General features: G+C 39.1%; 1 protein-coding gene across 6 annotated transcripts in view; it reads right to left on the bottom strand.

Moving 5' to 3' along the window:
- Positions 1-17,376, bottom strand: part of KCNK2 (potassium two pore domain channel subfamily K member 2) — a 181,385-nt gene that overhangs the window by 84,514 nt on the left and 79,495 nt on the right. For all 6 annotated transcript variants that reach the window (XM_078382954.1, XM_078382955.1, XM_078382956.1 and 3 more), the window contains exon 3: positions 15,456-15,573. In XM_078382954.1, coding sequence (XP_078239080.1) covers positions 15,456-15,573 — 118 coding nt within the window. The remainder of the gene's footprint in view (positions 1-15,455; positions 15,574-17,376) is intronic.

Genomic DNA, 17,376 nt, shown 5'->3' with positions numbered 1-17,376 from the left:
TTGATCATTACAGAATCCTTATAGAGATCTGAGGAGCATTTTATGACACAGACACATTTTAACAAGGATTCCAGCCAAGCCTGTTTGATCATGACGAAGTATCTGGGAACGTGCACTAGGATGTATCCAGCACAAGGGGCTGGTGCTGGTTTATTCTCTTTCAATAAACCCTAATAAGCTTCTGCTGGACCAAGAGTTCCCTGGAACACAGCCTAAAATATTTTTATGACCGACTATATATACTAAGAACTATACAGAACCACCTCACACAGATATGGAGAGAGAGAGAGAGATTGTATCAGTCACCCTCAAAGCTATGTATTTGGTTGACATGCTCAAAGAATTCTAAACAATTATAAAATAAGACTTTCTATTTGCAGCTTATTTAATAGTATGGTGGTTGGATTTCAGCATTTCATCAGTTCATGTTGAGGGCAACTGGACTTTTCCCTTAGTGTTCCTACAGTACTATAGTGGGGCACCTAATCGCTGGCCAGATGCTGGGGGAGCAGAGAAGGTGAAATTGAAGTCACTTTCTGCTTTCATTCATGCATGACACATTTTAAAGGACATAAAGGCAAAATTGGCATAGGTGAATTCCAATACATCCCATTGTGTTTTTATCTTCATGGAGACAAATGGCATGTGGTAGATTCTGATCTTATCCCCATCTGACATTATGTTCTAGAGCAAACGACATTTGTGCATAATTGAACACAACAAGAAGTTGTCTTTTGATGCAAACAGCAAATGAAAATTCCTAACTCCTCCCCTTGCAGGCAAAGAAGAGGAAAGAAGGAATGAGCATGCTAGCCCAAGGGCCACTTCCGAAAATGTTCATAAAAACAAAGTAACTGTGCGGCACAGCCAATGCTTCTAATGATCACTTCTATACAAATCAGTTAGGACAACAGCTTTGATACAAACTTGAAATCTGTGGAAATCCTACAGAAGTAACTGATCCATTTCAACTATACTGCAGTCTCTTGGCACATACCATACACATCAAGCAAATCACATAAATAAATGTGTGTGACTGGATAGTGCAGTGAATTAAGCGTCTGGCTGTGGAGCAAGAAGTTGGGAATTCAGTTCTCCACTGTGCTTCCTAGAAGAGCCAGCCTGTGTTGTCTTGGGCAAGCTGCACCATCCCGGAAATGCCCCCAGAAGAAAGGAATAAACCACTTCTGAGTACTCTCTACTTAAAACCCCTGAAAAGGGTTGCTATGAGTCAGTACTGACATGACAGCACACTCTTCTTCTTCTTCTTAAAAAAAAACAGGCACAGTCAATCAAAACTATAAAAACATTGACTGGCATTATATAACAGATACAAATTTTAATTTATGTATTTATGTATTTATGTATTTATGTATTTATGTATGTATGTATGTATTTATTTATTTATTTATTTATTTATTTATTTATTTATTTATTTATTTTATTTTATTTTATTTTATTTTATTTTATTTTATTTTATTTATACCCCGCCTATCTGGACTACTTGTCCACTACAGGCAGCTTACAATATAGGATAAAACAATAAACTCAAGAATGTGCATAGTCATTCAATAACAAATATTAACCAATATTAAGTCTCTATTAGATGTCGGAGCAGTACTTATGCTGTTCCTATTATTATTTTATTATTGTTGTTTTGTTGTTACTACTGCTGCTGCTGCTGCTACTACTACACCACCACAATGGAAGCAGATGTACTCAATTGGCAAAAATTAGCACTGCTAGACACATACATACATTCATATTCCATGTTTTTATCCACCATCTATCACCACAAGAAGGATTAAGAATAGAAGAATCCTTTATCTAGCACTTTCTGTTTTCATTAATTATTAGCGTAATGACAAATGCAAGATTATCTTCTCCCTATTCATTAAATGTACATCTAAATTGAATTATGAACTATCACCTCGCACCCTGTCACTGTATTTTCTATTCACGGTTGAATCCTTCTGTTGTGTGTGATAAAAAGGGAAGATTAAATTTTTAATTAGTCCACTGTGTCATGTATAGAAAATGTGTATAACCTGCCAAGATACTGTAAGTCTTTAAAAAATTAAAATATAGGAGAAAGTAAATGATTGCCTTAACCTTGAAGTGAGATGAAATAAGACAGGTGAGCAAACATGAATGCTCAAGTCAAAAGTTTAAAAAAACTAAACTTATAAAGTTGTAAGCTATCAACAAAAGGAAGTAATCACCACACCTGTGTAAGGATTATAGCTGGCACACCTGTGATTTCACAAAGCATGGAGGACAGAAGGTATCAGCAGTTCTAGTGCCAAAAAACATTGCAGCAATCAAATATATGGGGAATCAATTTACTACAGTTGACCTATAAAGGCTACTACCTTTGGGGGGAAACCCTTCTTCCAAGAGTGAAGTACTGCTCTTGGAAGAACTGTCCTTGGAAGAAACTGTAGACATAGACTTTCATAATTCAAAAATTATAAAGCTGCAAACAACGTTAAACTAGTTCCACAAATGATTTCCTATGGGTGCAATTCTATCCTAAGCTTATGAACTGATCAAAGGAAGTATTAATGCCAAACTCATGTTGCTATATGCCAAGTGAATTCACAGTACAATTAAATTGCAAGAGAGTAACTTTAGATCAGTGTAAATTAGGGCAGAGTGAGGAAGTTATTGGGTAACAAGTCAAGTAGTTTAGCTTATTTTAAAAACAAATGCAGGAGTTGGTGTTTTCCTTGACCTTCTGTTTGGATTTTCTGCTTTGGTGCTTTCGGTATTGGAAAACGTAGGCCAACAAGAGGAAGGTACTGCAAAGGAAAACAAACTGAGAATGTGTGTGAAATCAACAACATGCAACAGGAGCATTTCAAATTGATACTTAAAGCATGCCAGGTTAGATGCTAAGAGCCTTGATTGCCAAGAACCAAAATACATAAAGTGAGGAGAAAAAGAATGCAAAAGGTAGTCAAAGGCCAAGTATTCTTCCTGACTATAAGAACTCTTCCAGAAAATGTGTTGCATGTTTAAAAATAGAGCAGATCTTAGGAGAATGAATACTTGGCGGTACTCTCAAACAATTTGTAGCACCTTGATACACCTTGCCAAGGTACAACAAACAATTGCTGTATGGAATTTGAAACCCTTAACTATAAAATGTCTGCTCAAGGGAATCTCTCAGCATTTTCTACAGCAAAAACAATATGAGATGTTGTAGTGGACTGATCATACCCAGGTGTACCTAACCAAGCTTCTTCTGCTTATAGCTAAGCAGTTTATTCTGGAGTCTCCATTCAAGTCAGCAGTAGGAAATGATCTAGGAGACTGAAATAGTCTCCCACAAATTTCTGAATGTTGCATTTTCTGATGTCAAATCTATGTCCTTACTTTTGCACCATGCCCCAACACCATGCCTACTGTATTTGGAGGTAGGGAGAGAGCTATTGTCCACTACATCTCTATGGAAACATATTGGGGAAATCTGTCATAGACACTATCCTGTTTGTGTTATCCAGAAGCAGTTCACGTATTTTACAGTAGAAGCTGGTGTTAAATCACCACCATTTTTTCAATACTACCACCATTTCATTCCCACATATCTATTTTGTCTCTGAGCTACTAGCTTGTCTATTAATAAATACAATGCTGCAAAGGTCTACCAGTAAAGATTATGAAGCTAAACACAACACCATCTGACTGCCAAGATTGCCACCCCCTGCTGACATGGAACACGAAGTATCCCAGTTCAGGTATTTCAAACTCTTGGGAACAAGAAATCCGAATCCTCTATGCCTTAATGGATTTTTGTTTTTAATCTTTTCATTATTGTATCAAAAACCTGTATCCTTTTCTGAGGTACCACCATTGTCCAAATGCATCTTGTATCTATTATAATCTTCTAAACAACAAATTCCGGGAACTCAAACAATTTTCTTCTGTAAAACCTTCTCAACAAAACACCTATTCAGATAACGCATTTTTCCTGAGTCCTGTAGGCAGAACTCTACCCAAAACACTCCTGGAAACCCTGGATTAATGCCCACAAGCCTTTGCATTCCTGCCTGATGATGTTCTGCAATGACCTAGAAATGCCTTCTTCCCTCTCACCTTTAGGTCCTTCCTTCCTTTCTAAATCCCTCTCCCCTCCCCTTCATCCCAGCAGATAGAAGGACATGTAAAATCTTTCTCTTTCCAACCTCTGTTCCTTTTTCTCCCTCTCTTCCTTGCTCTGGTTTCACTTTCCTCTAGACCAGTAATGCCACCTTAACATGGTCCTTATACCACACTCTTCTTCCCTTAGTTTCTCTTATTGCCTTTTAAATAAAATTCATTTCTGGGATAAGCCATAAAGTATTCGCTCTGCTTTCTCTTCAAGGAACCATATGGAACACTCTAATATCTAGTTTCAAATGGTAGTCACATCACGGTCCTGTTGATATGGCAAACTATGCACATTTCAGGGCCAGCCTTACCAGGAATGCTGAATGTTGTTCCTGTTTTGTTGTTTAGTCATTACGTCATGTCTGACTCTTTGTGACCCCATGGACCAAAGCACAGCAGGCCCTCCTGTCTTCCACTGCCTCCTGGAGTTTGGTCAAATTCATGTTGGTAGCTTCGATGACACTGTCCAACCATCTCATTCTGTCGTCCACTTCTCCTCTTGCCTTCACATTTTCCAGACATCAGGGTCTTTTCCAGGGAGTCTTCTCTTCTCATGAGATGTCCAAAGCATTGCAGCCTCGGCTTCAGGATCTGTCCTTCCAGTGAGCACTCAGGGTTGATTTCCTTTAGAATTGATAGGTTTGTTCTCCTTCCAGTCCAGTCTAAGGAGTCTCCTCCAGCACCACAATTCAAAAGCATCTGTTCATCGGCGGTCACCCTTCTTTATGGTCCAGCTCTCACTTCCATACATCACTACTGGAAAAACCATAGCTTTGACCATGCGGGCCTTTGTTAGCAAGGTGATGTCTCTGCTTTTTAAAATGCTATCGAGGTTTGTCATCGCTTTCCTCCCAAGAAGCAGGCGTCTTTTAATTTCAGGGCTTCTGTCACCATCTGCAGTGATCATAGAGCCCAAGAAAGTGAAATCTGTCACTGCCTCCCTTTCTTCCCCTTCTATTTTTCAGTAGATGATGGGACCAGTGGCCATGATCTTAGTTTTTTTGATGTTCAGCTTCAGACCATTTTTTGCACTCTCCTCTTTCACCCTCATTACAAGGTTCCTTAATTCCTCCTCACTTTTCTGCCATCAGAGTGGTAGCATCTGCATACCGGAGGTTGTTGATATTTCTTCCAGCAATCTTAATTCCGGCTTGGGATTCATCCAGTCCTGCTTTTTGCATGATGTATTCTACATATAAGTTAAATGAGCAGGGAGACAATATACAGCCTTGTCGTGCTCCTTTCCCAATTTTGAACCAATCAGTTGTTCCATATCCAGTTCTAATTGTTGCTTCTTGTCCCACATAGCATTCCAATTCCCTAAAATGAGAAGAACATCTTTCTTTGGTGTCAGTTCTAGAAGGTGGTGTAAGTCTTCATAGAATTGGTCAGTTTCAGCCTCTTCAGCATCGGCAGTTGGTGCATAAACTTGGATTACTGTGATGTTGAAAGGTCTCTCTTGCATTCCTATTGATATCATTCTATGATTTTTGAGATTGCATCCCAGTACAGCTTTCCCACTACTTTGTTGACTATGAGGGCTACTCCAGTTTTTCTGTGGGATTCTTGCCCACAATAGTAGATATGGTAATAGTCTGATTTGAATTCGTCCATTCCTGCTCCAGGTGGATTGAGTTTAGTCAGAACCCTCCACTATGATCTGTCAGTCTTGGGTGTCCCTGCACGGCATAGCACATAGCTTCTCTGAATTACTCAAGCCCCTTCACCACGACAAGGCAGCAATCCGTGATTTGTATTCAGATAATCTAACAAGGATCCCCTTCCTTTTCTGTTTCTGGTACTATTTCTGCTGGAATTGTAACAGGAATAGAACTGGAGCCAAAGAAGAAAGAGAGATCTCTGGCAGATAGTCCACATTTCTCCCACCCCAAATCCCCTTCTAATGCACACTCAATACAGAAATACTTTGCAGAGGGACAGTAACAATAAGCAAAATACTGAATACAAGAAGCCAACAGTCTCCTTTTTAAAATTATTTTTCAAAAACCGTGATTCTGAAATTTAAAAATGTTTTGTGTGTTTTTTTAAATCCTTCCTCAGTCATGCGTAGAATTAAATTTTATACATTCCACTTACACCAGTAGGTAAGTAATTTCATGATGTATCACCAACTTAACCCTTGGAAGAAAATGAAGAAGACTATATCAGCCTACTACTGTTCCCCAAATGTAACCTTAGGCAATACTGTATCTTCATTTTCTCTAAATGAACATATACTTGTCAAATTCACTTGACCCTTGCTAGCCCTTTGCATTCCAAGTTGTTACTGGAAGGAGACATCAGACATCTTTTGAGAGAACCTTTTGGTATTCTAAATACTGCTTGGAATATGTAATTAAGCAAGGGTGGGTGTTTAATTTTTTTGTCTTCTTTTTAACTTTTCTTTAAAAAATAAACACAGATGATGTGTTTCAAAAGAATGTGATCTTTGCATCAAAACAATGTTTACAAGGTCAAAAGAGAATCAGTACCCTAGGAGAAAAGAAACGTATTATGTTGGCAGAAGAGGAATAGCTGAGAATGGTGATACAAAGAAAGAACTCTATAGGGTAGGTATGGCAGTAGTGCTAGACAGTGTGTTGCAATCTTTTTTTCCAGTCTGTCCCTTGAATCAAGAAGAACACTTCAAACTGGGAACTTGTTATTCAGCGTAATTTAGAACACTTGATAATAAGGTTCTGTTTAATAAAGCAGCCATATCTTTAAAACACTTATCATTAAAACAAAAGAAAAGAAAGGAAAATAAAATGCATTCATTGGCAAAAAAATTTAAAAGAACTCCAGTAACTCACAAATAATTTTAGCATACTTTAGCTAAAATTAAAACACTCCAAAGGCCCATTAATTTTGATAAGAAAATTAAGCACTTGATTAACTTTGTGATTGAAACTGATGGAATTAACTGACGGGTTTTTGTTGTTGTTGTTTAGACATTTAGTCGTGCCCGACTCTTCGTGACCCCATGGACCAGAGCACGCCAGGCTCTCCTATCTTCCACTGCCACCCGGAGTTGTGTCAAATTCATTCTGGTAGCTTCGATGACACTGTCCAACCATCTCATCCTCTGTCATCCCCTTCTCCTCTTGCCTTCACTCTTTCCTAACATCAAGGTCTTTTCCAAGGAGTCTTCTCTTCTCATAAGATGGCCAAAGTATTGGAGCCTCAGCTTCAGGATCTGTCCTTCCAGGGAGCACTCAGGGTTGATTTCCTTTAGAATTGATAGGTTTGTTCTCCTTGCAGTTCAGGGGACTCTCAATAAGTTTAAGTGTCCTTATATTACTTATAAATTCATTTACATGCATAGCTAAAACTGACAGGTTTAAGTGCTTAAATTTGATTGGATTCTTCCCAATAACAAGCAAAATGATGACTCCCCAGAATTCAACTATCTTGCTCATCTCTGCCACTACAGCAACAAGTTGGGTAGACGCTGTGTGTTAGAGATGCAAAAAGTTAACTTGAGGACTACAGAGCACAGAGTGCTATCCTCTGAAGATGCCAGCCACAGAGATTGGCAAAACATTAGGAAGAACAACCTTCAGAACCCAGCCAAAGAGCCTGAAAAATCCACAACAACCACTTGAGGACTACAACTCAGAGACTACTGGCATGTGCACAAAGCATTACTAACATTATGCTTCAGATCCCAACTCCTTCCCTGGCCTTAAACATGAAGAGAACTTTGCAAATTATGTTAATTCTGCACTTGGTGGATGCCTTCAGAGACACAAAACAAATCTCTGCATACCCTGCTGGAGGGAGATGGCAGAGACATTAGCTTATCTAAACAGATTCCCCAGTTCTGCAGCCTCTCTGGCAGTCTAAACTGGATGGTGTAAGAAGTCTGAAGCTCCAAGATCCAACTGTCTGGAGGGGGAGAAAACGCTGAATTTCTATTTCTACCCCTACTGACCACCACCATCTTCAAACTGGAAAACAAAGGCAGAGCACTTGTCTTGATTTTTTTTACCTTAGAAATGCAGCTTGATGTCAATGTTAAGCTCTTTGGTTGGCCACCAAGGCCACCTATGATTTGTTCAGCTTTAATCTTAGGCATATAAGTACTGTATACTTGATGTAGCTATCTGGGAATGTTCAGGTCTCTCTCAGCCACTGAAGGATGTGTGTGACTGACAAGCAAGGCCCAGCCAAGATACGTAGCACCTGAAACAGAGCAGTAAACAGTATCTTCCCCTGTTCCTCAAGGTCAAAACTCACAGCACTCAACGCCTACTAAGTTATTTTGGCACATGAGGCCAAACCTCACAAGAACATCTGTCCAGTTCTAGAAACAAAATACAATCATAATAAGTTAGATGACTAAACATTAAGTAACTTGTAAATGAAATAACTTCTCAAAATCAGACTGTTTCTTAGACTCCAGTTCAATGAATTTTTCAGTTCCAGATACATTCTGGCATGACCATGAAAGTTCCAGCCACCCAGCCATGTTTCAATCAGAACCTGAATACTGCTGGTGTGGTCTTTGAGAGTCTAGGGACAATAGGCAGCAGCAGCTATGAACACAACAGTGTGAAATAGTTATGATCTGCATCAATGGAGAAAATACTGTTGCATGCCCTTAACTAATCCCATGGCTACCTCAGCAATTGGCATTTCTAGCCCTGGATGCCAGGGTTTACTTCACATACAACACACTTTGTTAAAACCATATACAAAATTTTCATCATACATAGACATATATTGAAGTTATGCATAGAGGGTTTATGGCCCAGTACATTAGGGTCAACTGCAGGTAGTACAATCATGATAGGCAGGGAACTGAGGTGAGAGAAGAAATCCATATTAAATCATGAATATCCACCTAAAGTATTGAAGTCTGCACAAATTCTATCTGCAGTAAAAATAATTCTGCCAGAAAGAAAAGAGTTAACAGTACAATTCTGCTTAGTTCAACTGAATCAATGAACTACATAACAACATAGAAATTTTCTGACCTCTGAAGAAATGCTGATGCCCACAGGGGATATAGACTGGGGAAAGAAACATTCTTTACAATAAAAATTTGTTTGAACTCATAGGCCAGGTCTCTAATCACAAATGTGAGTCTACAAGGATTTACTGTAGTCTGTTCAGTGCTAGCTGAAACCTGCTGCAGGACATAGAATACCATCCAGAATGTCAGTAACTGCTGGCTATCTCTTTAGTTTCAGCAAATAAAACAAATTTCCATTTTTACATTATATTCTAAGGCCAGACAAATGCCTCCTTCCACACAGGTCTGATGATCTCTTTGAACAGACTCACAAGCCACCTTAAACAAACATCTCATAAAATAGCAAAAGTTATTTGTGGGCCATAAGCTGAACATAAGAATAACTGATATAGATGGCTATAGAACATGAAGTCAGTTTAAGCAAATTAGCTATAAACCTAGAAGCAACAAAGGCATTACTATATATCAAAGTTATCTTTAAAATTAATGTCAGTTAGTTTCCATGGAGCACACCCACTTTCCAAACCATGTGCCCTCTTTGACTACAAAGCCCTTTGCCTGCAGAGGTGGAGAAATACAATTGATGCTACATGCCCTGACGTGAAACTTGATACCTTGAAAGCTGGTTCTTCACGTCTGCAGTCTCCATCCTGAGACCTTACTTTACTGACCCTGACGCCTCAAACATCTGGCCAAGATGATTTTTGGAATTTTCTTTCCCGTGCCCAACAAATTTGCAATGCCCCCAACCTGAAGAAGAGGTCTTCATTTATTCTACTAGTCTCATAAATATATTCTCCACCTCTGTTTTTGGATTACAAATCTCGTTATCCCTGGCTGTCATGGCCACATGATGCTAATTATGGATGCTGTGCGCCTTCAGATTTATCCTGGAAGAAGCTCCATCTAAAGACACCATCGGAATTGCATTTAAAGCACACTGGGAGGGCATTAGATTTTTTTTTTAAATCTGGAATATATTGTTAGTGGAGTGTACTGTCACTGAAGTGCAACTGTTTGTGTAGGAGAACAATGTGTCTTCAGTCTTTTCCTTTAAACCAGTGATTCCCAATCTTTTGTAGCCCAGATATTCTTGAACTGCAACTCCCAGAAACCCCAGGCAGAACTGGTGGTGAAGGCTTCAGGAATTGCAGTCCAATAATACCTGGGTCACAAACTTTCGTCATGCAACTTTTCTTTGGCTCTTCAGGCAGTGTTGTTCCCCACCTTCTTGGGTGTCGGCATGTATAAATATAATGTACAAACCTGTACTAGTGATACTGCTAGTGCTAATGACTACGTAACAGCAACAGTTTTTCCAGCTGCCTCAGTCATAGAACTGCCATCTTCTATCTACCGCCATCTAATAGCTCAGATCACATATTATAGAAGCCTACCAAGAAATGACTGGGATTGCTCAGTTGAGGAAAAACATGTTTGTGAAGCAGCTTCCAAATTACTGACCTGAAGTCTTCCTCAGGTGACTATTTTCTAAAAGAAATATGTTCTATGCCTAAACATAATAGGCATAATAGATTCCATACCTATGTTCCTAATAGGCTGCAATAACTATAGACATTATTCTGTATAGTTGTTTATAGACAGTTGGTATCTCTTCTATCAGCTCTAGCTCAATGAAATTGTACCTACGACAGTTCTAGCACTACATACTATGATGTATTTATGCTGCCTGACTAAATTCCAGAAGGAATTTAGTCAGGCAGCATAAATGCATCAAAGTATGTAGTGCAAGAACTCTCCTAGGTACAATAGCAAAATTACTGAAATAATAGACTGTATGATTGGAAGCAAATGCTCTTGTGATTAAAAAACGAGCAACAATCATACTGACAAATGATTATCAGAAACAGCAGTCTATCAGCAGATTGCAAGCACCATGAAACAATCCAAAGGACTTTTCAGGTCCTTTGACAAGTTCATAAGAAAATACAAATGACAAAAGTTAAATCCAATTGTAACAGCAGTTCCTTCCCTTGTTCCACTCCTTGCAGACCTCTGCACTATTTGAAAACTGACTTGAAAAGGTTCCTCAATTTTCCTGAGCAATTTTATGGGATGCATAGGAGGGAAGGGGTATGCTGAATGTCACTATTGTGCCAGAAATAGTCCACTGTTGGATCCTGACCAATGCTACAAAGAAAGCCATTCCTACACCAGGTGACACCCTCTGGCTTCAGTGCAGAAACATATATATATATAGCAGTTCTGGATGGAACTGGAAAAGCCAGCATCAAAGCCTTTAAGGATCAATGACAGCTTATAATAATGGTCTTCCCTGCACATTAATAATTTTCACACCAAATCCAATCTGACATTTTTAAGCAAGCATGAAGCATGCAGGGGCAACTCAACTCCAGCTTTTTTGAGATGATGAATCCAATCTAGATTCAAGGCTGCTTCAGTTACCTTTCTGTTCAAGGAGACACACAGCAACAGAGCAACTCCATTGATTTCTCTGGATCCCCCAGTGCTGTATGATATACTTATTTACAGGTCAACGAGTCAGTTTGCCTGTTATAGCTTAGGACCTTCTTCCCACATTGGTTCTTGACAGTGGTACTGGAGGACGCAGCCTCTTGTACCATCTGCTCCCTTTTCACATCCTTTTCATCTTGGAGATGGAGAATAGGATCCTTTTTAACTTTATAGCTGCAGTGATACTTTTGTGCATTAGACTCTCCCCCCCCCCCCCCCCAGAAATCTTGCAGGAAATCTTACGGGACTTCTCAAATGTTTTGTAATTGTTTTTTTCTGGAAAGAATGCCTATCCGTGCAGAATAGTTGCAACCTCTCTGCAGAACGGCACTTTGCCTTTGCAGACAATGGTATCAAGTATTGATGCAAAATTTGGCAGTGTCCCATGCAGAACAGCAGATGAAAAACATAGAACAAAATAAAGGAGAAAAAAGTCCAGATCTTCATTGTTATAGGAAGCTGGGAGATCTCTCTGGTGCACAGTGATGTCTCATCAGGGAATCTTGCCATGGAGAGACTCAGAACATTGATGAGAACAAGAAATGTTTAATTAGTTTTCATATCTCTAAAATGTATTGCAGAAATCAAAGAGCTGGTCCTCAGTGTGCTTGAGATGAGGTTGCACTCTTCCCTCCCCCACCATCATATTTGAACTTTATCAGTGCTCCAAGGTCTACCCATACTTCTGAATGATTAGGTAGTGTCAGTGTCCAGGTTTTTACAAATTTTGGCTTGTATGCAAGTTATATCCTTTTTTTTTTTTTTTTTTTTTTTGACTACCACTGTCATTTATGCCCTGGTTATTACAATGTTCATTATTTGGAGCTACCTTTGAAGACAGTTAGAAGCAAAATGTCACTGTGAGATGCTTCCTGCACCTGGCAGACAGCAGCATGTAATTGATACTATGCCATAAGGATTGCCAATGAACTTCTAAGATAAATAGGAATTAAGGCATCTAAATTACCAAGCCCTAAATGACAGGATACTAAAGTGTCTGAAGAATAACCTGAACTCAAATAAATCTATTCAAACTTATAAACTGTAGTTAATTTCAAAGGCAATGTTTGTTTATATTTTACCTGTCGCTGAGGTCCTGGGGCTGAGGTCCTGAGTTAGTGGCTGAGGTCCTGAGCAAGAAGAGCTATACCAAGGACATGGTGGCGCTGCGGGTTAAACCACAGAAGCCTCTGTGCTGTAAGGTCTATAGATCTGCAGCTGTAAGATCGAATCCACGTGACGGAGTGAGCACCCATCGCTTGTTCCAGCTCCCGCCAACCTAGCGGTTCGAAAGCATGCAAATGCGAGTAGATAAATAGGGACCACCTTGGTGGGAAGGTAACAGCGTTCCGTGTCTGGTCGCGCTGGCCATGTGACCATGGAAAATTGTCTTCGGACAAACGCTGGTTCTACAGCTTGGAAACGGGGATGAGCACCGCCCCTTAGAGTCGAACACCACTGGACAAATTGTCAAGGGGAACCTTTACCTAACTAGCTATAATGACTGAAAACTTGCTGAGTTGACACCAGGCCAGCTGAAGCAGTGTTGATTCCAAACTCCTTTCAGCCTAGCAATGTTAAAATTATTTAGGACTGCCCTCATTCTGGCCTAATTTTCTGCAACCATAGTGGCTGAGGTCCTGAGCTAGAAGAGGTTTGAAAGTCATGATTTCACCAACACAAACAGTTCTAGCAGCAGTTCCTTCTACCAGCAGGTCTCTGAGATCAGCCTCCTCAAGGGTGTTCTGCTGGCACAGGTAAAATTGTACTGGCACAAGAAACTTCTGTTCATTCGAAACCTGCTACAGCAGGCTAATCTTTAAGTCAGGATTGCAAAGCCTAATTCTCTATTCATGTTATCCTCGTTGAGAATTATCTCGTACAGATGATCTTGAGAATTACCTTTTATCTTGTTAACTATCTTTTACAGAAAGGCAAAATAAAAATGCCAGAAACAAAAACAAAAATGAAAGTTTTAACATAGAAAAAAACACAAGCAAGGCACGATGCAGTAGTGGGTGCTCACTGGCAGAAATAAAAGAACAGATAATTCAACTCCATTGAAACACCTTGTGTGCCCCTCCCCCGCCTTGCCTCTGGCAGTCTGGAAAACCAGATTTTGGCAGCAGAAAAGGCGTTGGCGGGGAAGGAAGAACATTCCAAAGTTTCTGCCAGCAGAAGATAGCCTATAGTTTCTACCATTTTTAAAAGTCCAGACAAGTTCATTAACTTCATCCAGGACTGCCTACAGCCACAACCATGAAATAATTATGCAGTACTTAAGCCTCACTATGAAACAATATAATATGGTAATAAAATTTCAAGAGCAATAATAATATATGCAAAATTCCACACAGCAGAGTTTATATGTGGCACTCCCACTCCAACACACACACACATTTTGAGCATCATTTTTTATTCATTCTTCCATAAAATTAAAGTGCAAGCTACACAGTGTTTCATTTAAACACATACAGGTCCTATTACATGGGATGTTGGTGCAAAATAATCTTAATCATACAATTCAGTCATAAATTCTGTTTTGGAAGGCAAAAAGGAGAGGATGGTACACAGGATTGTACGCTCTAACGCTCCGAAAAGGCTTTCAATGTATAAATGGAGACTGTGCAACATAGTGGTTCCCAACCTTGAGTCCCTAGACTAAAATTCCTAGAAGCCTTCACCACTAGCTGTGCTGGCTAGGGCTTCCGGGAGTTTTAATCCAAGAACAACTGGGGACCCATGGTTGGGAACCACTAATGTTGCAGATGGAGAGTTGTGGGATATATACGAGACACCTTTCAAGGTTCCCCCTCAGTTGCAAATAATGCACAGAATTATTATTATTTTTATTTATATGCCGCATTTCTCCCAACAAGGGACCCTCCCAACAAGGGACCCTCAATTAGGGTAATGGGACAGGATCTCACCTGTATATATGCCACCTGCTACTTCCACCTTTTCCCAAAATGATGATGAAGATGGTGCATTTTGTTTTGGAAAAGAGAAGAATGCAAAGGAGAAGTGGGTATGATCTCTAGGTAGAGGCTTCCAAATACTTATATCAAATATCTGAAATATCTCCTCGGACAACGTAAGCAGTAAAAAAAATCCTACTTTACATTAGTGACAGGATGGATGAACAACATACTTAAGGTGAGGTACTAGAACTGTCTGGAAAAAAAAACCTATTGGGCAAGAATAGATTGCAGGAAGGGAAGGGTCCTGCACTCTTTTGCACTCATAAACCATTCTCGCTGTCAAATATGAAGCCATACCACCCCATTTCTATGTGTTGTCTAGTTCACTGCAGGGAAACTGCCCATAAACATTTGGTATAAAGTAAGTATAGCAAACTATGATAAGGGAATCTTGGTCATTAGTCGCTGCTTGTCACTGCAAACAATAAAATATAAAATTTGTGTTTCACTCTTACAGGTTTATCATTTTAATAAATACACTAAATTGACTACTAAGAAATCATCATAGGAAATCACAGGAAATTTCTGTATAGAACTAAGAATGTCATCTCTAAAGACTAAGATCAACTATTTAAAGCATGAATTTTCATGAATATTCCAAGTATTTGTTTCACAGCATACTAAACTATTTCCACTATGATTGCAAATCTAGCTTCCGTTAGCATTATCTTAGCATGACTGATTCTTTAAAAATAAGTATGTGTGTTGGTGAGCACTGAACCAGCTTTTCCATAGTTCAAACATATTATTAAAGCAAATCACTACATAAGGAAAATATAAATATACTGTAAACTAAGTCTGCTACAGGTACTAGACTGCATGAAATAGAATAATAATTTGTGTCCTACCTATGGTAGTTATAACAGTGCCGGCAAAGAAGAAGGAACTTCCCAAATCCCAATGACTAACTTGATTAGGCGTGTTTCCTTTTGGATTGACTCCTGCATTTATTGCTGCCACTACTTGCTGCAAATTTAAAGAGAAATTTGTCAGTCTTCATGAAACATAAACAAGGATGTTAGAACCTTTAGTACCTTTATGAAGAGAAAAGAGTAATTTATTCAACAATAGCAGTCTAAAACACAACAAAGGAATACAGTGTTTTGTGGCGGTTCTGAAATGGATTTCAATTTTAGCAGCATCTGATCTAAGCCTGAAATACAATTAAATGCAAAATATTGGTTATTTCCACTGTTTTTAGTTTTTTTTTTTTTCAATTTAATATTGGTAAGGGTTCTTAGACAGCGTTCTGTGTCAAAGTCGCACTGGCCATGTGACCACGGAAGATTGTCTTCGGACAAAACGCTGGCTCTATGGCTTGGAAATGGGGATGAGCACCGCCCCCTAGAGTCGAACACGACTAGACAAAAATTGTCAAGGGGAACCTTTACCTTTACCTTTACCTTAAGGGTTCAAGTGTTAGAATGTTAAATTGTGTTGTGAGGTTCACTGCATTGATTGCTGCTGCTAGACAGGGGAAGCTCATCATTTTCTGTAACATTTACAGAAGACTCTTATGGAATGCTTTCACATTCTTTCCATTCCTAACTGAGAGCCATCACTTGTGACACATCTTCTATTATAAAATATAACAGCTACTTTCAGGCAGAAACTGAGAGATCTATCAACATGGTTTCTTATCAATTGCCTTTTTCAAGTCCAATATCAGGATGCGGGTACTATATTCTACCTGGAAACCTCAATCTGGAAACTAAATTCTACCTAGAAACTATATCTTTGACAGAAAGGCCCTTTGAAAGGGACATACAATTCACTAGAAAGCCACCAGATGATAAATGAATGAGCTATACCTGACACACTGTAAGTTGGGCCCAGTGGTGTCCTTCCACTTTGAACATTCTTTGATGTAGTGATGGCTTTTGTCAATGGTGGTGGTGGTGGTGGTCTTAACCAATTCACCTTCCTTTTGAACTCCTTAAAATCTGCTCCAGGAACTTGAGGAGCCCTTAATGGTTGTGCAAACAGAAAAAAAACTGGCAAAACAACAAACAAAACCTCCAAATCCCCTATTTCTTCATTGCACTTATATAAGGCTCTACTACATACTTAAGAGAACTAGAAAGGCATCAATATCTACTTAGATTTAGCTGTTTAGGAAAGGCCAATTATCTAGGAGTCAAAGCAAACCACTGAAGTTACACTCTAGCAAATCCCTGCTGAAATTAGGATAGAAGCTGCCTTTCTTGTTTCCCACACCCTGAAGTTAGCAAATCACAGAAACATAGTTGCAGAATTTTGTACTAGTTTTCGGGCAATGACTAGTGTAAAGAGGAAACATTTTGTTCCATACAAAACTGTAGATTTAAACTAGAAAATTTGTATAAGGCACTCCAACTGGACAGGAGATTCTCCTCCATGAAACAGACTAACATTTGGAATGCTGGCATTGAAAATATTATCTCTAGTAAGCTGTGTCCCAGTTATGATTCTATAGATGAACCATGTCTTTTGGTGGTGACATGGCCAATAACATTCATTGCATACCAGATTTTGTTTATGTCCTGGCTTCATGATTACTCTTAATAAAACAACACATTAGTGCAACCTATCTTGCAACAGCAAGAAATCTATTACCCTTACATGTCAGGATATTTATCACTTGCTTCCAGAGAAAGCATCTACATTTTACAATGATTCAGGTACATGCTTAAGATTTCAATGTTCTATGCAGCTGTGACATACAACAGACTAAGATTTCAATGTTTGAAGCAGCTGTGACATACAGCAAACTATGTTGTTGCTAACATA

The sequence above is a fragment of the Pogona vitticeps genome, chromosome 1 (assembly GCF_051106095.1).
Source record: "Pogona vitticeps strain Pit_001003342236 chromosome 1, PviZW2.1, whole genome shotgun sequence".
NCBI classification, from domain to species: Eukaryota; Metazoa; Chordata; class Lepidosauria; order Squamata; family Agamidae; genus Pogona; species Pogona vitticeps.
Note: the sequence above shows the minus strand (reverse complement) of the source record. Positions and strands in the feature narration are given on the sequence as shown.